Below are 24,127 nucleotides of genomic sequence, written 5' to 3' on the forward strand. Positions count from 1 at the left end.
TGTTATGCTGGTTTGCTGATTATTTTTCAATTTTGCAGTGTCATTTGACTTTGGATGTTGCTCACTGTCTCAGGAGATGAGTTTTGTGGACTTCTATCTGCCCTATTTCAGGCAGTGGCTTATCACCTGCCCACTGTCAGCCCTTCTGCCTTTCCAGTCTTTGTTTACTGAAAGTTACTGTGGAGATCAGCTCCTTGCTCCTCTCCCCTTCTCCAGTGAGCTTACGGCACCTCACCCCCTCTGCTGGGTGTTCCTTTTCAGTTCCTTCTTTATTGTTCAGTTTTTTTTTCAGGGTGGGGGTCAGTCTGTCCAGGCGGCTATGCTGGTTTATCCCCAGGGATGGCTGGGGGGAATACCACGTGATACTTGTTGCTCACCTGTTGATCTGCTAGATGTCTCCCAAGCAGGTTTGGAGTTAGTGTTTGGTGGTGTGGGAGCCCTCCTGTTTTCACAGTGTAATGTTGCATGGAGAAGCTTTGTATGGGCTGGGGTTTCAGGGTGTCATAGTTTTTATTCTTCTTGGTGTTTTTTTTTTTTCTTCCAAGTGTGGCTCCATTGTCTGATCAAGATTTTTGATTTATGGATCTCATGCTGTCTGCTTCTGCACTCTAGTTGCCATCTTGGATCCTCTCAAGTCTGGAGATCCTTGACAAAAAAAACCACTCATGTTTGATAATTTGTTAGGAAAACTCACACAATTAACAAAGCCATTTTACTCTTGAGTATGGCTTATGACTATGAAAGGATACAAGATAAAATTAAAGGTGGATCAGTAAGAGTAAAGGAGCATACCAGCACAGAGTTTCCTGTTATCCTCTGCCACTGGAGTTGTATGGGCAGCACCTTCTTCTGTCAGCTATGTGTGATAATATACATGGAGAATGGACAACTATGAAAGCTCACCCAATCTTTGGAATTCATAGTTTTTTGTTGGGATGCAGTCTCATACATTTGGTTGACTCCATGCTGTATGACTGCCCCTAGCCTCTGGTTCTTCCTGAAGTTGAGCTAATTCCACGTGGCCAAGTCCACCCCATAGAAATCACATTTTTAGCACAGCCTATTTAACATGGTTGAAGACCCAGGTAAACTAAGACATTTTCATTGGGAAAGACATCCCAAGGCCTATGAGGCCAACTTTCAGAACCAAGCCAGAACAAATCCTCTCTTTGAGTATGGTTAATTCTTTAGTGTATATTTTCTAAGTCCAAGCCATTGTCATGTTAGTTTTAGGTTACTTTAAGAAATTAAACATGTCTGTGTTTTTTTTTATATACTCTATAAAAGCCTTTTTCCACCAAAAAAGATAAAGGCAGTCACTTTCCCATTTCATTTAAAATTCAGTGATTCACTGTAGCAGATGTATAGGATAACAAGTCTAGAGATGTAATGTACAACATGAGGACCATAACTAATAAAATTGTACCATATATGGGGTACAATTTATAATGAGAAAATATTATAATGAGAAATAAATAAGATGTTGACCTAATATTTATTAATCATCTTGGGTTTTTTAATTAGTGAAAATGCTATGATATCTTTTCATTATACTAAGAATAAAATCTAAACTCCTTTCTCCAGTCTGTAAATTGACTGTGACCTTTTTATACCTTTGTAAATGATATACCTACCTGGCATGGTCTTGCCTTAGGATCCCAAGTATCTCACAATATATCTATTTTAACCTTTCATCTTTTCCTCTAAACTTTAAAGCTATTCTAGGACTAAAGTCTGCATTTTCCATCCCCTTGTTGGAAATATCTTTCCAATTTCCTTAGATGATTAACTCGTTCTCATCCATCAAAGTTTAGCTTGAATATCACCTCCTCATAGAGGTCTTTCTCTTACTCTATCTGTAGTAGTTTTCTTGTAGTCATTTTTTGTCATGTTACTATTTTCTATTGTTCTAACTCTCATTATGAACTGCTATTGTTTTGTTTACTTTCTTAGGATCTGCCTTCTTTCTACTGCAATTAAGTACCCAGAAGGCAGAAATACAGTTATTTTCATTGGTATTAAGAGCAATGGTTGGCACATAGCATTCACTCAATATGTACTTGTCAAATGCCCACTTATTTGGCTGGTTCTTATCCAAACATTAGTTGTTTTGACATTGATCCAGTTCCTTTCCCACTACATGGCATTTCAGAAAATAGTGTTTTGAACCACATCTTGTTATTAGAATTACCTTTCAGTCATAAATTTGATTCTGTTATGTCAAATAATATTTGTCACAATTGTAAAGGCTGCACTCATTTTTACTCACTAGTATAAGTACAAGCACACATTTGCTGAATATTTGAAATCTACATATCAACAGTGACTATTAAAGGCTACCAAGCAGTTCAACCACTAAAATAAAGCATTGCTACCAACAAAGGCTCATAATACTGGTTTTCAAATACCATGGTTTGTTAATAAATTTTAAGAATTTATTGTTTTGGTTAAGCCTTTCTTCCCTTCTCCTGGGAGAGTGTCTACTTAGCTGCCGACACACAGACACTGTTTCTCTCAGTGTATTGAAAGTGACATATTTGATATCTGCCATAGGGTCACTGAAAACAGAACAGAAGACTGCCTTATGTTCTGGCATGGTCCCTGGAAGTGGAGTTTCATAGTATGCTTCTCAGCAAATGTGTATATGTGCAGATGAGAATGCAGTCTACTTTTTATGACAGTTGCAACACACACCATCTGTCTTTATAAGATTTTTTTCCCTTCATTAACTGTCAGTCCATTAGATGTAATAGATTCTCTATGCCAATATCATTCATCAGCAAAACTCTACTGGAGTTTAAATTAACAGGTACATGGCTCACTTTTAAAATCATAAAAAGAATCTTAAAAGGAATTGAGTTTGAGAATACAATTATCAGAATATATTTATGAGTTCATAAATATGACTTGTGAATCAGTCATACTCAGTTTAATAATTTAACTATTGTAGTCTTATAAAATATTGGTCTTCAATAAATAATTTAAAATACATGAAGGAAGGTGGTTCGAATGTACTTTTATCAACTATTCTTGTTACTAGGTGTTGGAAACATGCACCGTGGCATACACCTGTAATCCCATTTACTCAGGAGGCTGAGGCAGGAGGATCAAAAGTCCAGGGTTTGCTGGGGGTAGTTAGTGACATACTGTCTCAAAATAATGTAACAAAAGGGGTGGGGGTGTAGCTCAGTGGTGAAGTAATGGCCTTGCATTCGATTCTCAGGATCGTGCCCCACCAGGGAAAGATGGGAGGCTATAAGAAAATGAGAAATGAGTTGAAATCCACGGTAAGGTTTATGTGTAACATTGTTCAAAAGCGTACCACCCAAGACTTGCAATTCCAGAGCTATTAATTTAAAAACTCAAAATTTCCTTGCCCATATTGAATTCGAGCATTTTCTTTCTGCTAACAATTTAAAAAATAGTATCCTCACTCTTGCTGTTTTACTTATTTAGCCATATTTGAACAAAACACTACATGATATTGAAAGTCAGATTCAGTCTCCCCCATGCCATATTTTCCAAATAATTTTTATCTTCTTTCTCCCAAAATGACTCCTTTAAACAATCTTCTCAATCTTGCAAACAATGTTTGCAAGTGGTTTCATTGTTGTTCAGCTTCCCTCTATTCCCTCCTTGTTCCCTATAGCTAAGAAGTCTTATTAGATCTTCTCCATGGGTTCTTAGGTTTATCTCTTGATCCCCAGTCTGCTGCTGCCCATCACAGTAAAGACTTCGATTATCTCATAAAACTCTCTCATAGGCTTCCCTGTTATTGCTCTACTAGACATAACTTTGCCTTCAGCAGACATAGTTCCACTCTTTCCCCCACATCCTCACCAGCATTTCTTGTTGTTTTCTTATTTTTATTCTTTTTTAAAAATTGTTCATTTTCTTGGTGACAGTCATGCTGACTGGGGTGAGAGAGAATTTCAATGTCATTTTGATTTGCATTTCTTTTATGGCTACGGATGTTGAACTCATTTTTTATGTATTTATTGGCCATTTTGACTTCTCTGGAGAATTATTGTTTAGTTATTTGCCCATTTATTAATTGGATTATTTGTTATTTTGGTGTTTAATTTGTTGGAGTCTATATACTAGATTTTAATCCTCTGATGAATAGCTGGCAGATTGCTTTTTTCTATTCTGCATGTTAGTTCTTCATTTTAGTAATTGTTTCCTATCATATAGGATTTGATGTAATCCTGTTTTTCTATTCTTTTTTTAAGGAGAGAAATTTATTACCTCACAGTTCTGGAGGCTCAAGTTGTTGCCGGCTAGTTTCCTTCAAAGAGTTATTAGGAAAATATTTTTCATGCCTTCTCTTAGTTTCTGGTGTTTATTTCTCCTTCATTAGCATTCTTCTGCCTTCATCTTCACATGGCATTCTCCTATGTGCATGACCAAAATTCCAAATTTCCCTTTTTGATAAGGACATTAGTAATATTGGTTGTGTCCTCATGGCCCCATCTTTCTCCAGTATGACCTCATCTTTATGAATTACATCTGCAATAGCCCTATTTCCAAATACATTCACATTTTGAGGTATTGGGGTTTGGGAGTTCAACATAACAATTTTCAGTGGACATAATTCTACCCATAATCTCACCCAAACCCAGTAATATCCACTAGTTATTATTCCATCTTCTGGTCTAGAGGCACAGGGTAGGGGGCAGGAAGATCAGGGTCTTCACATGTTCACAAGCATGCTATATGATATAATTCTTTATTCCAAACTCCAAAAAGCCATTTATCCTACATGAGAAAGGAGAACTGAAAAGGGATATGTTGCATAAGGTGTCCAACTAAAGAGATGTTTTCTTAGAGGTAACAACTTTTAGAGATTTGAAATAGTAAGTTTTTGAAAGATGGACGTGTGCGGAGCAAAGGTTGAGTTTGGTGAAATCATTGATAAACCCCAAAGGCAACAGACAGTTTTCCCCCAAGATTCTAAATGTGGGAATTTGAAATAGAACTGCTATTGTGTGGCTTTCAAAGCCCATGGTGCCCCAGGAGTAATGAATTATTTCTAAGATAAAGCATTCCTCCAAACACAGTAAAAACATAAGTAGGTAGATTTAAAAAAAATGGTAATGCAGGAGGCAGATTTATGAACATCCTGAAATCTGAACACAGGTTTTTGTTGTTGTTTTTGTTTTTTGGTGGTATTCAGGGTTTTCCTCTTTATAGGCAGGTATTCTACTGTTTGGGTAATGCCTCTAGCCTTTTTGGATCTGGTTTTGGAGATAAGGTCTTACTTTTTGCCTGTAATGCAGGATGGGAAGGCTTGTACTGCAATCCTCCTATTGTATGCATCTTAGCATAGCTGGAATGAGAGACCTGCACCATCATGCCCTGCAACTGGTTGAGATGCGGTCTCCTGGCCTTTTTCGAATCGGCATCCTCCTGCTCTGTTTTCCAAATAGCTAGGATTATAGGCTCGAGTCACTGTGTCTGGAATAAGCCTTGTTTTTTATATTCCTTAAGATGAGTTCTGTGGCCCATGTCAGAATAAAAGTCTAAGATTAAACACCAAAATAAAATATTTTAGCATTTCCCAAACTCAGAAAATTTCACACAGACCCCTTCCCAGTAAATAACAGACATGATGTGAAATGAAGATTTCTTTATGTCGCAATGGGCATCAGTAGATAAGTATTTTTTCATTCTATATTTTTATTAGCACGTGTTAATCGTAAAATGTGTGTATGGGAGCTCGATGTGACATTTTCCCATTTGTCAATTCTTGCTTTTTTTCCCTATTGCTCTGTGTTTAAGAATTTCAGCTACGCTTTCTTGTAGCAGTTTCAAGGTTTCATTAAGGTCTGCAATCCATTTTGAATTGCTTTTGTGCAGGGATCTGGTTTCAGTCATCTACATGAACCTAGCCAATTCCCAGCTCCATTCATTTAAGAGAGACTCTTTTCTCTATGGAATGCTTTTGTCGTGTTTGTTAAGAATCAGATGACTGGAGTTGTGTGGGATTATTTCTGATTCTTCTGTTCTTTTCCATTGATCTACATCTTTTTTTGTGCTAATACCATTCTGTTTTTGTTATTATAGTTCTGTAATATAATTTGAAGTACAGTATTGTGATACCACTAGCATTGCTCTTTTTGCTCAGGAATGTTTTGGTTATTTGGGGTCTTTTATACTTTCAAATGAATTTTAGGATTGATTTTTCTACTTTTGTGAAAAATGACATTAGAATTTTGGTGTTGACTGTATTGAATCTGTAGATGGCTTTCAATAGTATGGCCATCTTCACAATAGTAATTCTGCTGATTCATGGACATGGAAGGTCTTTTCATCTTCTAATGTCTTCTTCAATGTTTTACACTTTTAATTATAGAGATCTTTCACCTCCACAGTTGGGTTTTTTCCTATGTATTTAATTATTTGGGGGCTACTGTGAATAGGGTTATTTTCCTGATTTCTTTGTCAGTATGATCATTGTCAACACATAAAAAAGCTACTGGTATTGTTATGCTGATTATTTATCTTATTACTTTGTCTAAAGTGTTTATTAGATGTAAGAGTTTTATGGCGGAGTCTTTAGAGTCTGTTACGTATAGGATCATATCATCTGCAAATAGTAACAATTTCACTCCTCTTTCTTATTTGTATTTCTTTTGTTTCATTTTCTTGCCTTATTGCTATTCCAGCACTATAGTGAGTAAGGGTGGACAGAATGGACACACTAGTCTCATTCCAGATTCTGGAGGAATGCTTTTGGTTTTCCCCCATTTAGTATAATATTGGCTGTAAGTTTATTGTATATAGTCTTTTATTATTTTGAAATATGTTCACTCTATTCCTAGTCTCCTAGAGCTTTCATCATGAAAGGATGTTGAATTTCTTCAAAGGTTTTTTCTGTATCTGTTAAGATGATTCTGTGACTTTGATATTATTTATTTTTATGCTATACTATGTGTATTGATTTGTGTATGTTGAACCATCCTTTCATTCCTCAATGACTTGGCCATGGTGTATTATCTTCTTCATGTGTTGCTGCTTTCATTTTATTAGTATTTTATTGAGAATTTTTACATATATGTTTATCAACTTTGTTTTTTTATTGTGTTTATCTGTTTATTGTCTTTATCTGGGTTTTGTATCAGGGTGAGACTGACTTCACCCTGAAGTTTAGTAGGGTTCCTTCCCTTTCTGTTTTATGGAATAGTTGAGGAACTTTGGTGTGTGAGCTTCTTCAAAGGTTTGGTAGAATTCAGCAGTGAATCTGTCTGGGATTTTCTTTGTTGGAAGATTATTACTGCTTCAGTTTCTTGGCTTTTTATAAGCCTGTTCATGTAGGTTATATTCTCTTGGTTCAATTTTGGTAGGTCATATGCATCTAGAAACTTATTCATTTCTTCTAGTTTTTCCACTTTATTAGAATATAAGTTTTCTAAGTCTTCTCTAATGATCTGAATTTCATTGGCATTTGTTGTGATATCCCCTTTCTTATCTCTAATTTTACCAACTTGGACTCCCCACTCTTTTTTTGTCTAAAAGTGTGTCAGTATTATTTATTTTTTCAAAATCTAGCTTTTATTTATTTATTTAAATTTATTTTTATTGATGTACTGAGGGTACATTGTGACATTTATAAATATGTCTTACAATATGTCACGGTTGAATTCACCCCCTCCACCATTCTCATTTATTCTCCTCCCCTATTCCTGGAATAGTTTCAACAGGTCACATTTTTCCCTTTGCATACATTGTTCATAATATTTTTACCATATTCACCTTCTGACACCCTTTCTTTTTATCCTATCCCCTCCCACTGATACCTACTTCCCAGACAGGAGCTGTTTTGCTTTCCCATTCTCAGTTTTTGTAAAAGCAAAAAGTGATATTTTTACTTGTTTAAGATAGCTATGCAGGTTGTTTCATTGTGATACTTCCATATATATATATATTATAACCCAAATTGATTTTTCCCCTTTATTTTTCTCCTTTCTATTTTAGTCCCCTTCTTATAGTGATTTCAAGAGGTTTTAAAATTCCATATTCATTCTTCTATAGTAAGTATTTCCTATTTAGTTTCAGTGACTCTTTTTGTTATTCATTTAGTTCCCATTTCTGATTCTTATTATTTCTTTCCATCCACTGTTTTGGGGTTTGACTTATTCTTGTGTTTATAAGAGCCTTTTTTTATTATTAGGTTATTTAATTTTGAGATTTCTTTGATTTTTTAATATAGGCACTCATAGCTATAATCTTCTTAGTATTGCCTTTGCTGTGTCCCAAAGGGTCTAGAAGTTGTGTTTACATTTTCATTTGGTTCTAGGCATTTTTAAATTTTCTCCTTTATCTCTTCAATTTCCCACTGATCATTTAGCAACACATTGTTCAGTTTCCCTGTGTTTGAATATGTTCTGTAGTTTCTCTTGATGTTGATTTCCAGTTTTTTTTCCATTGTGGTCTGATAAAATTCAGGATCTTTATTCAAGGACAGCATTGATAATTCCTAGTGTTACATGGGCTTTCTCTAAGATTTTAAGGAATAGTGCCATGTGGAATTTGATGGGATTTTAAATAATTCCATCTTCCTTTCTGAGCCTTTTCTTTCTCTTTGTCATCTTTTCTGCTTTACATGGGCTCAGAATTTTCATACTGATCTTTGGCCCACTTAAGTTTATTTCTCATTTAAAGACTGTATTATTTTATTTCTCAACTTTATTTATCCTGTCCATATGTAAGTCAGAATTATATTTTTCTAAGTATTACTGCATAGCAAAATACCATGTTTATGCAAAACTTTAAGGTACAGGGTAAATAGAAATTGTTTCCTCCTTCCACAATGGAAATACATATCTTAAATGTGGAACTTGATTGACTATATAAATCGCTCTATTACTTTTAGAGGGAACAGAGTATTAGAACTTTTTATCTCCTCTCCATTAGTCACTCTTTTCCTAATTGATTTATGTCCTGATTAGGTTAAAAAAAAAAAACTTCCAGTTTTTTATGCCACTATCTAGATTTCAATAATTTTTGTCTGTCTTTAGCAGTATTTTAAGTTTTGATTTTGGTTTTGACTCAGTAACAATATCAATGATTTTTATCTACTTTTTACATTATTTTAAAAGTTTTAAAAAATATCAATAATTTTTGTCTGCCTTTTACATTATTTTAAAAGTTTTGATTTTGGTTTTGGTTCAAATGCCATGTTTCATAGGTTTTTGTTTTCTTTTGCAGTACTTGGTTTGAACTCAGGGACTTGCACTTGCTAGACACTTGAGCCTCTCCATCAGCCCAGGTTCAGTGTTTTTTTTTAACAGTGTCAAGTGATTTTTCTGACTTATAAGAATTCAGTATGGTGGTCTAATTGTTGATGTTGCTTCAAACAAATTCCTCTTTCCTTGAATTCTAAGAATTTGTTTCTGCTATGTGGTTCGTGGCTTACTTGTCTAAGCATATGAGGTTGGTCAGGTGCAGTTTGTTTTTTCATGTGGTTACAAGTGTTAAGATGATCTGTGTTCTTTTAAAATTAAAGGAATAAAAGCAGTGAAATTTCAGAAGTTAGAATTTTCAGAAATTTCAGAAGCTGGAATTTCAGATTTTAGAATATTATGAATTTAGGTAAAATCGAGTTACTTTTTTTCACTCAACTCTGTTTCAGTCAGGTTAATATGATAAAACAACTAAGATGAATGTTTCTTTCTAAACAGGTGATCAAGTGGTCTGGATTGGATACTATGGCTTAGTGTATAATCTGGTAAAAATGTCATGGGAACTTCAGGGTGATGAGGAACAGTATGGACTTAGAAACATGATATGGCAAACATTACAAAAAACAAAGGACTATGAGAAAGATACACGAATTCAAAATGCAATAAATATAGCACAGGTAAGTTGGAACATTACTCAATAAATTGATACATTTTCATTAGGAATCAAGCTTGTAAATTGTCTATGAAAAGTGGAATATCCATATTCAGTGAGTATTACTGGCCTATCTTTGTTTAAAGGTAAGAGGATTGAGATCTAGATGGTAGCATAAAAACAGATCTCTAAAACCTCTGTCAGAAGCAGAACTATATAAATTTAATAAACCTAGAGGAAAATACACCTCAGCAAGAAATGATTCAATCACGGAACTCAAATTTGTTCAAAAGTTCTGATGGACGTATAGTAGGTACATCAGATTGAAGTATGATACTGAACTCTAGTTCTTTTTCTCTTTTCAGAAAAATTGGTGAAGAAGCTTGGAAAGTAACAGAAGTTTTAAGGATGATAACACCTTCTTTTACTTGAGGGGTATTTCTAGGATGGGGGTGGGTGAGATACACAGAAGCACTTTGATTCCTATTAACAGCTGTCAGAAAAGGCTGACTGAGGTTAAGATTCAGACAGGAAAGATAATGGATCTTTTTACAGTTTCATTTTTTATGAGTGTGAGGAATCTAGAGACCTGTGCTCACACTGGAGTGTTTTCCTCCATTCCCTAGTTCAAAGGCAGAAATGCCAGAAAGAAGGCTGAACAGTGCCATATCATGACATTGAACTAGAGATAATAAAGTTGGTCCTCACTCCATTGATTTTAACATAGAAAATAAATAGGCAAAGGTAAAAGTTACTTTGTTGGTTTGCCCTCCAATTCTATGACTTCACCTGTTTGACAACTGCAAGTTGACCTATGCCACTTGGCCTTATAAGTTACAATTTAATGCTTATAGGGCATCCTGTAGTTTGTGAGAGGATGTAAAAGAATTCTATTTTTGCAATATTGTAATAGTAAACTATAGAACTATTAAAGGAAGTAAAGACAAAAGCATTTGTTTTTTAATTTAAAAAATTTTAACTGATACATAAAAAACATTATGATGTACATGCTAGTGGGGAAGACATGATGTTTTGATACATGTATACATTGTATAATGTTCAGATCAGGTTACACCTATCTCCTCAAACATTTATTACTTCTAATACTGAAAACATTCAAGATCCTTTCTCCTAGTTTTTTGAAATATGCAATACATTTTCATTATCTATCATCACTCTACCATGTAATTGCACACTGGAACTTCTTGCTCCTATCTATCCAATATTTAGTACCCATTGATCAAACTTTCCACATTCCTTCCCAGCTCCCACCTTAGTTTTTATTAATGTAAATCCTAATATATAGAGATGCTCAACATATATGTTTAATAAAAAAAGCAAATAAGTTTATTTTAAATATTAAAAGAAATTCCAAGACCATGTTTGAGTATTAAATTTAGTATTTTAAAAATTAATAAAAATATTGAATGAAAAACTTAAATTATTAACTAAATTAATGAGCAAAATATAGAAATCATTTGGAAATTAAAATATACTTTAATAAATAATCATTAGTACCAGGGAGAAATTAATTATTCTCTTTGTAAATGCTAGCCATTGTACTGGGTGTTGGCAATACAGCAGTAAACAAGCAGGCACATATTCTTTTAATATGCCTTAAAGTTTGGTTTGGGACACTGACAATAAACATGCAATCCAACAAGTTAAAATATCATATCAAATGGTGATAGCTACTATGAAGAAAATAGAGGAAAGACACTGGAATGTGCTTGAGTAAAGTAGGGGACAGGTGGAGAGGTCAGCATTTGAAAGGAGACCTGTATAATGAGAGGGAAGTGGCCACAAAAACAGTTCATTGTGGTGGAAAGGATTGGAAAGACACTGAGCAAAAATTAGATTGCTGTGTTAAGAGAGAAAGAAGGCCAACTGGGCAGGCTGTGGAAAGTGAAGGAGAGAGTAGGATGAATAGAAAGACTTGTTTTATTATTTTTTCATTTTTTTGCCATTAATTTTTTATTAGAATATACTCATTGTACAAGAGGATTCATTGTGAAAAATCCATATAGGCTTGTACATTATTGGTAGATCACCCCTACCATCTCTCCTCTTTTTAACCCCCTCCCCGCCCCACTTAAAACTATTGCAAGTGGTTTCTTTGTTCTACATTATATAAATATATGAAGTCCATCAACCATATTCCCTCACTTTAATTTTCATTCACCCTCTCCCCACCACCCACAAGTACCCCCTACACACACACACACACACACACACACACACACACACACACAGACACACACACACACACACATACATATGCTGTGCCTATTTCACAGTCAAGGGAAGACTTGTTTTAAGATGGGCTGCAGTAGCATAAAGAGTAGCACAAAGCTTTGGGTGCAGTCTTCAATTATTCATTAAACTATGAGACAACAGACTTGAAAAAAGTTTACAGCATGGATGGACTGTGATTTGGGAATTTCATTAATGCCTTTACTTAACTGTCTCCAAAATAAGAGAGGGAAAGCTTGGCTAATATTCATATGACTCTTTTAGTGCTGATGTTAAATGTTTACAGAAAAGAAATGAGCAAGTATTTAAGTGGGAGATACTAAAAAAATAAAGTCATTAATACACAAGACAATAAAAAGCATAAAAACTGATAAATGCTGGAATATTTTCAGTAAAATAAAAATAATATTAAACTATTTGTAGAGTAGGCAGTACAATGGAAAGCATTAGAGAAACATTTATTACTCACAGGTCCAGAAAGATAGAAGGAATAAAACTGTAAGAACAATTGTAAAATAATAATAAAGGGATTAATTTATAACTTTATGTAATATTTTTGAAAACATCAATACAATGATTTTCTAAGAAAATAAAGGATGTAGAAAATCAAGATTAAAGACTTTATTATTATCACTGTAGTTTAACATTGTCTTGACATACCAACCTGTGCACTTACATGTATAACAAATAACTGAATATATGTTACTCTGTAACTGGAAAATGTGACCAGATTTGTCACACTACAGTAATAGGTTAGAGTAGTAAGGCACTCAGGAACAGAGAAAAAAAATAACAATTTTAATTCTGTTTTCACACAATCACCTTGGACCTGAAAAAACATTCCAACACTCAGCCTTAGTTTTCTAATTTCTGAAAATTAGATCCTCAGGTTATTTAAACTAGTTACAGACAAATATACTGAAGAGCACACAAGAGACAGGAAAGCCCAATGATGGGAGCACAGATCTTAGAGCCAGGTGGCCTGGGTGCAAAGGGCAGCTCTACACAGCACAGCTAAGTGACCTTCAGTTTATTTGTACCTCAGTTTCTGTCTGTGAAAAATGAAGCTAATAACTTTTAATGCATAGGTGTGTGATGATGATGAAGTAGGTTAACTTATAGAGCACTTAAAGTTTTTGCTAAAGAAATAGGAGCACTGAGATAAAAGTTGTTATACTCTGAAGTATATTACTTATAAATATTTCTAAAAGTTATTTATTATTCTGCTGTTAAAATTGAATTATGGGAGAAGGGAACATTTGCTTCTAGTCAAAAAATTCAGCAGACGATGATGAAAAAGTAAAAATAAAACTGTATAGTATTTGAGGAACTAGAGGATAAATAGGCTAATAAGTAAACCAAAAAATGTTTTTGCTACTAACTGAGCAGTCTTCAATTCTTTCTAATATGAGTTAGCAAGCTTGAAAACAGTTTACAGACTGATAGACTAACCATGATTGGGGATTTCATTAATGACTTTACTTATCTGATTCCAAAATAAGGGAGGGACAACTTAGTTGATATTGTTATAGCTCTTAGAGTGCTGAATTATTCTTAGTTTTGGATATGAAAGGGTCTGAAATTCTGTGTGTAAAGAAGTCTTGGTCCTTCCGATTTTTATCTTCAGGGAAAGAGGAGCCATGCTGATCCTGTTAGTCCAGCACCCAGCAGAGTCCTGACTAAGTAGCTTGAAGAGAGAGCTGGTTAGTGGGGAGTAGCTACTGTGTTGCGAGCTGTGGGATTGCCAGCCACAGGGGTTCTGACCACATATTCCAATTTGCAGAGATTAGTGTCTTTTTTTAAGTTTTCATATTAGTAGTAATTCAATTCACTTTCAAATGTGCCTCAATTTGTAGAATAAATTGTTTACTTATCTAACATATAAATTTCTCTCTTCACATTAACACTATACAACATAAGTTGCAAATCTGGACTCAGATTTAATAAATATTAATAAAGTATTGTTCACTAAATTAAAAATAGAATTTACAGCTTCTTGCTTTTTTTAGTTCTGATTGAATGACAATATGTATTTGTCTTCACATTCAAGGAAAATCATTTTGAAATTAATTATCCACTGTTTCATACAATACAAATATGACTTTTTGGTGATGCTTTATCCATATGCATCCAATGATATTTAAAAAAATCATCTTTTTTCTTCTTTATGTCTTATTTTGAGGTAGGTTAATTTGTTTTCATCATAGGTAAATTTTTGTCATCATAAAGTATATGCTTTTGACATTGAAATTTTTGGTTCCTTCTAACTTTCACAATTCAATGATCTGAATAGTCTTAGTGACCTATTTTCCAATAATAATTATGGGTATAACTAATATTAATATGCAGGAAGGGAAACCAATAAACTCACTCTATTGTCAAAGCATGAAGATTGGCAATTGCTGACAATGCAAACAACCTGTACTCGAAATTCTTAGTGCAAAAGGAAACCTTAAACTCTTTGCTTTTTAATTATAAATATGATTTGGAGTAATAATCTTTCCAAAGAAAGTCCATCATTTTCTCTGGGTATTCTAATTTTGTCCTTGGAACAACAATCTGTTGCCCACTTGAACCAAAATGTCTTAAATGGATTTCCTTTGATGTAGCTGTGCTTAAATTTTGTCCTTGTTTTTGGGTTGAAAACTCAGAAAGAAACCAAAAAAATTATTAGATCTATTATAGCAATGACCACTATATCACCCAATATTCACTTTCCTCAGATTTAGGGAATAAATCCTCCTTAGTCTCATGTGCCCTGTGAGCCTCTTATTGATTTTGTATAAACTGCTTGCTGGAACTTAACAAAAATGAGAGTCAAGCTTCTATTTCTAACAGAAATAGGGGATGATATATTTAGCTCACTGAGACTTATTTCATTTTTCGTTTCTATGATCATTTCAATTATTTATAATATTCTCTGATCTTATATCTATTTTATAGGTCATCTCAGACTTCAAATGGATTATATTGTAACTAAATAAGCCAATTCAAATTAGTCATTTCTATAATTAGAATTCTATTTATTTATACCAATCTATCTATTTATACCAATCATTTGGTATAAGATCTTCTTTCTTCAAGATTTTTAGTAAATATCTATAGATAATTACATTTGAAATTCATAAGTCAATCAGACATAGAAAATATATTTTCTATATTAGATGTAAGAAAAGATCTTCTTACTGAAGCAGTCATCACTGAAAATAAAGGAATGCACAAAAGCATAACCACTACAAATGCTAACTAGTTTTCAATGCTTAGTCTGAAGACTAAAGAGAGTTTTCATTCTATTTTAAATGTAAGTGGGTTAATGAGAACATCTCTTAGATAAGAAGCAATGTCAGGAATCAAGTACAAATAATAACACTGTGAGACAAAGTCATAAGCTAATGTGGCTAGCTGGGAAAATAGTTTGGATTGGGCAGTACTGGTCATTAAATTTGAAAGCTATGTTTTGATTTTCAAAGAAAAGCAGTGGAGATTTCATTGATTGATAAAAATAGAGATCCTAAATGGAAGAACTAGTTCAAGGGGAAAATTGTTGGTTTCAACTGAATTTCAACTTTTTGGTAATTAAGTAAGGATAAAACTGTGTACAATTTTTATATCTTTCTTAACATAATTAATTACTGCTTTGGAACATGTAGTATATTGCTGGAGTAATTGTGCCCAATTTATTCAAGACTCCCTTTGCATACATCCTTGTATCACTTCCCCCACACTCAAATTCTTGACTTGGCCATGTAACTTGGTTGGGATAATATGACAATGACAAATCTTATACAAGCAGAGGTTTAACATATGCTGCAATATTGAGGTCTGCTGTCTCTTGTTCTCTTGGAACCCTGCAAAATCAGGTTACAAATTCCATTATCCAATTAGAACTGTAGAAAACATGGAAAAAAGAAAAGCCATCCTAGCTGATTTCCTCCTACCACCCTCTTAAGACTAGCCAGTCCCCAACTGACCCAACAGCTGACTATAGGCACTTGAACAATCAATCTGCTATGCCCAGTCCAAATTATTGTCCTGTGGAACTGTAAGTTAAATAAATGGTTGGGATAGCCTCTGAGTTTTTTGGGGGATTTTTTTTTTTACCTAGTAAGTTTTATATTTTTGAGCTGCATAATTGGAATTTTAGTCTGATACATTGTTAAATATGAATGTTGTTTTTAAAAAATATTTATCATGTTTAAAGAGGCATTATTAATAATATCTAAGATTTGTCATGTATTTACTGTGTGTCATATGTTAAGCACTTAATGTGCATTGATTATTTAATTCTTAGAAAAGTATGATACATACCATCTTGACCTTGATTTTAGAGACTTGGAAACTGAATGTATAAATGAAGACCGTTGTATTATCTTTAAGATGAATTAACTTAACTATGGATACATAGCAAGTTATCACTACAGCTTGAATTCACACCAATATGTAATAGTTCTGCCCAGTAATATTTTCCCCCATACTGGCTTCTTGAGTTATTAGACTAAAATCTATTTGAACTGTGAATTTTAATGAGGATCACAAATAAATTAAAAGGATTGTTAACATGTCTTATTCTGTAAGTTTGGTGTACTTTGCTTCTGACTTCATTTTACCTCTTTTTTGTTTGTTTTGATTCTTCATTTGTTTTATTTTGTTACTATGGATTTATTTGTGACTATGGTGCTCTAAAAATCTTAAAATTTTTTAAATAATGAAGACACACACAAATAAAGTAATAGATGCTTAAAAGTTGGAATTATAACCATTTATGAGAATATGAGAAAACCTGAAGTGATGAAATTGTTTTTCAAATTAGTGATGGCCAGGCTGCATAGTGCTCACCTGCTGTGGAACTGGCCTCTGTGGATTGTTGGACAGCCAATCTTGTTGATATGTGTAGATACTACATGGTTTCAATTTGCACTTCCTCATTAGTACAAATCTGGTTCAGTATCTTTTCACCATTTGGATTTTCTCTTTTATCAATTCAAAAAAACTAGCATTTCTTGTCTTGACTTGTCTGTTACATCGGTTGTTAGGAGATCTTTGCAAATTCTAGATAAAACGTCTTTAATGATTATCCAATATCATATTTGTTGTTGTTCAGATTGTTCTAGCTGTGACCACTGAAGGATATTACAGTTTATTACTGTGAACAATTCACATACTACAGTCATTATGGCTTTTAGTTTTGTTCTTCAATTTTTCTCTTTATTTTTTAAAGTACTTTAGTTTTTGGCAATACAAAATGCTGCATTGTTTATTTTTTACACATTTTGCTTTCTTATATTCTATAGCCTTACGCTTATTCTCAGTTTTATTGAAATAACACACATAAAGATACTCAAATTTAAAATGTATAGCTCTAGTTGTCAAGTGTGAACATATAAATTGAATATTTTATGAAGTTATTTTAAATACTTAGGCATCTTCTTATTTCTTCTAATTACTGTAGTCTTCTTCCTGAAACTAATCACTTATCTTGCTATCTGATAAGTTTTGCCCATATAAATGGGTTCATGCATTATGCAGTATTTGTCTGTCTTGTTTCAGTTGATATTATATTTGTTAGATTCTTCAACATTGTGTGTAGCAATTTTGATTGCTATATAGCATTTTATTATACTAATATATCATAATTTATCAAATTTGCTCTTGATAAATACACAGGATATTTTCAATTTCAAACTATTATGAAGAAAATTCTTCTATTAGTATTTTTTGGATGTATCTTTTGGTGAGAAGTTTCATGTGTTTCTGACTCATATGAAATAGCTGATATTTCAATGATTTTTGTCCTCTTGAAAATGTAATTTCACATGGCTTGATTAGAATTTAGCATTGAAGGATGGAATGAGTGAGTCACCATACAGGCATATATTCAACATTACTTTGTAATGTCAAATAGCTTTCCTAAGTGTATGGAAGTCCTGTCGCTTCAAATTCGTTATGGGTTAAGAATTTTACCTGTATTATGTATATTTGGATGTGTTTGGTGGATGTACATCTGAATATGTAGAACATAAGTATGAGACATTATTGTTTTATACAATTAGTATTCTTCAAGCCTACCCTCATATTGACATCTTTCTTCCCTTACTCTTCCTTCTTAAATCTCTGGCATCTATATGGGATTTTTTTATGTTCAAAGGAAGTTCTTTCATATCTTATTTTGAGATTATGATGGTCATAAATTTTGCCAGTTTACATTTACTTTACACGTTTTAATTCAATTTAATTTTTAGAATGGTTTTAGTTTTGGGCTAAGACTGTTATGTTGATGCAGATATGTTATAAATTTACGTGTCTAGCCAATTATTCTGTTTATTCTTCTCTTTGCCAGTGTTTTTTCTTGCATTATTTTTATGCCATTGGTCATAAAAATTTTTTTTCTCTATTAGTAGATGGTGTACATTTAATGTCAAATGTCATATTAACATGTTTGTGCTTCATTGTAGGAATAATGGCATCTAAAGTGATGCTCCTAAATTTTCCACAGACCAAAGTGGCATGCCAAGGACACATGGCATTGTTGTGAGCTTTGGTTTTTCTTAAGATTGTGTTCTTCTGCTACTCCTATGTAATCTTCTAGCTTTCTTGAATCCCACAGCTACAGCATTTCTCCTTTTATGCCTCATTTCTCTGAGTAAAACCACATACTCTATTTATGTTTTTAAAAACTGCCTTTTAAGGGAGTTAATATAATAACTAATTTGGAACAAGTTAAACAACCAAATGCCACATATTTAAATTAGAAAAACCAAAATTATTTCAAAAGAATGAATACATTTGGTTTATAAGTATAATGTTTCAGATAAAAATATTAACTTTTAAAATTGTATTATTTTATCTGGAACAGAATACTTTCTGTATAAATTATCTCTACATATATACTTTGGAACCAACTTAAGTGTCCTATGATACCTTTTTGGACAAGTTCTAGGATATTAATTGGCTAGAAGATGTCTTGTAAAAGTAGTTAAAAATTGTCCTGTTTAGGTTTTCCCTCCCTACTCCATGTGAGTAGAAAACATTTAAAGTCATAAATACAGTGAACGCTTGTGCCACTGTCTGATCTAAAGTGAAATATGCATCCTACTCTTATTTCAATTATTGCAGATAACTATGCTTACAGCATAACTTCATTCTTTCCTTTCCAAATTCCTATTCTTCCATATATCCTACAAAGAGTGAAATGTAACTTTAATTATAAATTGCTGTCCATTATAAGGGGAAAGAATGATTGTATATGCATTGAATGTCCTTGAATATTTATGGAGTTAAGTTGAAATTTTCTCCTTTTATATTTTAAAAAGACATGTGTAATTCATATGACAGACTTTTGAATTTAATGAATGAAACTTTGTGTTTAATTCCTCAACTTATCTACAATGATAAATCCATTACTATATTATGTATTCTCATGTCTTATACATTTTAATGCATAAGAACATTCTATAATCTATAATTCTGATTATATCTGTTCATAAAATCTGAGGCTTGTGGAGGGTAGAGGACACATGAAACATTTAATAAGAATATTTGAAATAAAAGTTCTGAATGAATCCTTAAATCTAAGCCCTTCTTGTGACAAATTCAATATAAACTCAACTGTTGCCTGAGTATTCAGGAAAGAAATAAAAACTGTCATATACTCACAGTGGCATAATAAACAAATGTTAATTGATGTGCTTTATTTGAAATACTTCCATGGAGACTTGCAATGAGCAAGGTTTCTCTGTATAGGCAATTCAGCAGCATATGTTGGCACATCTAGGAAAAGTCATCATGTATAAATGCTTTGTGCCATCTGGAATATGACCTAAAATATCAAAAAAGAAATACATGCAGCTAAAAGGAATATGTGATTTTATTCAAAGTACCTTTGACATACCAGGTAAAGCACTTTGTGGTTAACATTTCATGGTGAGATTGTTAAAATAAAATTTGTTTTTATTCTTAATGATATTTCCATACTCTTAATGTACTCTCTAGAGCAGAAAATAGAAAGAAAAAAAACACAATTAGTTTATTTTCTCAGTGCCTGCCTCTTTCCTCCTTCACATATGGCTTTTGTTTGGATGTAAATGGAATGTCTGAGTGTGGAAAGGTAGATATATTTTTGGACAAGTATGGTCCCTTAAATTTTTATCAACAGAATGCCAATGTTACAGACACATTGTTTAAAGAGAATAAAAATGCTATTTGTAGAGCCTTTACAATGTGCCATGCCCTGTGCTACGTATCTTATTTGTACTAATTCTTCTAAGCTCTGCTGCCATCCCACCACTAACAGCACCATGAAGAACAGTGATCAGTCTCAACAGGGTAAAATAAGTGGTTGGTGGTGGATGGACCATGACCAAGCTTCACTCAAAGGCTCTGCCATTTCTATAATATCATGCACTCTCTAAAGTTAAACATAAACAAGGAACATTTATTGAAGTACTTTTATATGCCAGGCACTACACTAGAAAACATGTTCAAATTTTCTGTTTAATCTTTAGAATAACCTCATGAAGATGAATGCTGTTATCATTTCAATTCAGCAGTAAGGAAAGATGCTTCAGGAAGTTAAGTACTTTAAGGGCTGGGGATGTAGCCCACTGGTAGAGCACACTTGCTTAGCATATGCAAGGCCTTGGGCTCAGTCCTTAGCACTGGGGGAATAAAAGACATTAAATGGATGCTCCCACTAACTCCTTCCTTGAGCTATTACATCTTTAATCTATTAATGTACCTGTAAGGGTAGGGCCTGAGATTCTACATTTGTACCATGCTCCCAGGTAATGAAAAAGATGACCTAAGGAACACAATTTTAGTAGCAAATAATTAGTCATGCTGTTCTCTTTTGTGAGATTTTATAATTCCTATAGAATGTAATCTTTTTAAGACTACCAATTAGTCTCTTAAATTTTGAGATAAAAAAAAAACAACTCTTTTTTTTCCCAAAGCAAGCCAAATATCCTCAGCTCTAATATTACTTAAGAAAAGGTAGAGATATCTTAAGAAAAGTCAGACTGAGAGGAAAGGATTTGCTGCAAATTGTGTTTCAGCCAGTCAGCATCCTATTTCATTCTCCTTTTTCTCTTATCTCAAGAATAATGTGAGTTATCTCAAAATTTAGTGGTTCGTTAAGTTTCCCTAATTATTGATGGAAAATTCAGAATTCTGGAGAGGCTTATTTCCTCTTAGGAACATTAGGATGTTCCTTTCCTACATCCTAATTCCTTGGGGAATTTTCTCTTGTGCTTATTTATCCATCATCTTCCTGCCAACCTGTGGCAATGCTGGGTTTTACCATCTTTATTCCCAATACAAAGGCAAAGGATAAGCATCTGTTCCTGCCTGTGGTTAGAATATGTATGCAAGAGAAATATTCTTCAAGAATACCACTTTTCTAATTTTAATACTAAGTCCATAAAATTAACATAGATATTCAAAAATTGCCATTGGTTTCTTAACAAAAAACAAATGTCAAGCTTTAATAATAAAATAATGAAGATCCAGAGACATTATAGCTACATCACTATAAAATAGGAACGCATGATGAAAATGTAAATCTTTATATAATAGAGATGGGGGTTGAGGTAAGGCTCATGGGCAGGCTATAGAGGAAATTTATGAATTTGAAATACATTTTAAGGGAATAGTCATTAATATTTTGTATAAAACTGCTTCAAGAAGTAAAGACTTATGTTTATATAGGTGGCATTTAAGCCTCTGAATTGTGGGAAGATGATGATACAAGTATAATTATGATGTTTAATTTGCTACTATAAAAGTAATCATGCGACCAAATTGGTTTTGGCATGGCAGAAATTGGATCACATCTTTCTGGGTTGGCAGTAGGAATGGATGCCACTGCTGGAGCATTTGTGCCCTGTGCTAGGCAAACTCTGAAAGGAACCATTGTCTGCCGAGCTTCTCACTGTCTCTTGGAGCAGTCATCCTATGTGATCTAAGTCACCTCTCATAAAACCCTGAAAGGCAGTTGTGCTTATCCTCATGACACACATAAAGAACAAGACAGAGCAAAACTAAACACAAAACAGGCCTGAGGAGGTTAAACCTCCTGAATTTCTGGTCTTAACTAGTAAGTGGAAGAGCCAGACCTGATTTTAGAGTTTTCAAACAGTAATGTCCATATTCCTTCCTGTCTATTTGATAAGTCAAATATTCATTTGCCTGAGATTTGAGACTGTATTTTACAAGTTGAAGCCTTGTACATCAATGGGGGATGGAAATTTACCTGGGCTTCCAACAGGGGAGTTTCAGTGAAAGATGTCAAGCATTCCTGTTGTTGAGAGAGCTGGCATCTGCTGTCTTGGAGGGAAGAAAGTGAGGAGCACACAGATGAGACATGATGGAAGAACCATCATGATTCTATGCCATGGAGTCATACTATCTTTGATCACAGTGTATTTTATTAGAAACTATGTCATGGGGAGACAACATTTTCATTGGTCTGTTCCCTTACTCCCTTATTCATTCATCACTGTCTAGTAATTGTGTTCACTGCAATGTCATATTTGTGTAATACTCTGTGTTACCATTCATTTCAAAGTACTTTTTTCTTAAGAAATATTAATCAAGAGAAGGTAAGTAAATGACACAGTACAGGTATTATGACTACCAATTTATAGATGAAGACCTAAAATCAAATGCTATATAATCGCTCAAAGTCACAATAACTGCTGAGTGTCAGCCACACATTTAGATTTCCTGTTTCAACCTGTATACTCTGTCCATGATTTCTGTCTAGTTAATAGGCAGCACACTCAACTCAGTTGGAAATAGTATAAACATAATTGTATACTGATTCTAACATCCAGAGATAATTGAAATCAAAGATACTTTAAAATTGGAATATTTCAATGAGGTCTAGTGATAATGTTCTTATTTTTCTTTGTGGAATGATTAAAGACAATTAATATATGTGCTATCTCACATTCATTTTTGTTGTGGATCATTTAAAATCCACTTTCCACATATTTTGCAAATATATAGTTAATAAATGCAGGCACCATGTAGTAAATAGAGCTCTTGAACTTATTCCTCTTATCCAACTGAAATTTTGTATTTGTTGACCAATATCTCCCTAATCCTCAACCCTCCAGTCACTGGTAACCACCATTATACTTTCTATTTGGATGAAATTGAATTTTTTAAGTTCCATATATAAGTGATAGTATGTGGTATTTATCTCTCTGTGCCTGACTTATTTTACTTAACATAGAATGTTCCAGGTTCATCCAAGTTATTTCAAATGGCAGGCTTGCTTTTTTTTTTTTAAAGGCTGAATAGTATATTCCACTTGTTGAAGTACCCTGTTTTCTTTATCTGTTCATTTGTTGATGGACACCTAGATTGATTCCATTGATTCCATATCTTAGCTATTGGGAATAATACTGCAATAAACACAAGAGTGCAGATTTCATTTGGCATACTGATTTCATTTCCTTTGAGTAACTCCCAGAAGTGAAATTGCTGTATCATATGCTTACCTACTTGCATGATTTTTTGCCTTATTCTTTTTTTAAGGTTGACTTTATTTATTATTATTATTGTACCAGAAGTACATTGTGACATTTACAAAAGTGCTTACATTATATCATAGTTGCATTCACCCCCTCCATCATTCTCCTTTATCCCCCTGCCTTCCCATTCCTGAAATAGTTTCAACAGTTACCATTTTTCCATTTACATACATGTGTACAGAATATCTGCACCATATTCACTCTCCTTCACCCTTTCCATACACCTTCACTCCTCCCACTGGTACCAACCCTAAACAGGACCTGTTCTGCCCTCCTGATCTCTGTTTTGAAAAAAAATAATAATAAAATAAAAAAGATATTTTTGTTTGTTTAAGATAGCAACATAGGGAGTTTACTTGTAACATTTCCATGTATATATGTATTATAACCCAGACTGGTTCATCCTATTTTTCTTCTTTCTACCTTGGTGATTTCAACAGGTTTAAAAATTCTGTATTCATTCTTGTACATCAGCCATATTTACCTTCTTAACTTCCTTCTTT

At 33.4% G+C, this 24,127-nt stretch overlaps 1 protein-coding gene across 4 annotated transcripts in view; it reads left to right on the forward strand.

The window, feature by feature from the left end:
- Positions 1-24,127, forward strand: part of Tmem232 (transmembrane protein 232) — a 318,408-nt gene that overhangs the window by 156,235 nt on the left and 138,046 nt on the right. For all 4 annotated transcript variants that reach the window (XM_074076974.1, XM_074076976.1, XM_074076975.1 and 1 more), the window contains one exon: positions 9,684-9,862. In XM_074076974.1, coding sequence (XP_073933075.1) covers positions 9,684-9,862 — 179 coding nt within the window. The remainder of the gene's footprint in view (positions 1-9,683; positions 9,863-24,127) is intronic.

This window comes from Castor canadensis, chromosome 6, assembly GCF_047511655.1.
Source record: "Castor canadensis chromosome 6, mCasCan1.hap1v2, whole genome shotgun sequence".
NCBI lineage: Eukaryota > Metazoa > Chordata > Mammalia > Rodentia > Castoridae > Castor > Castor canadensis.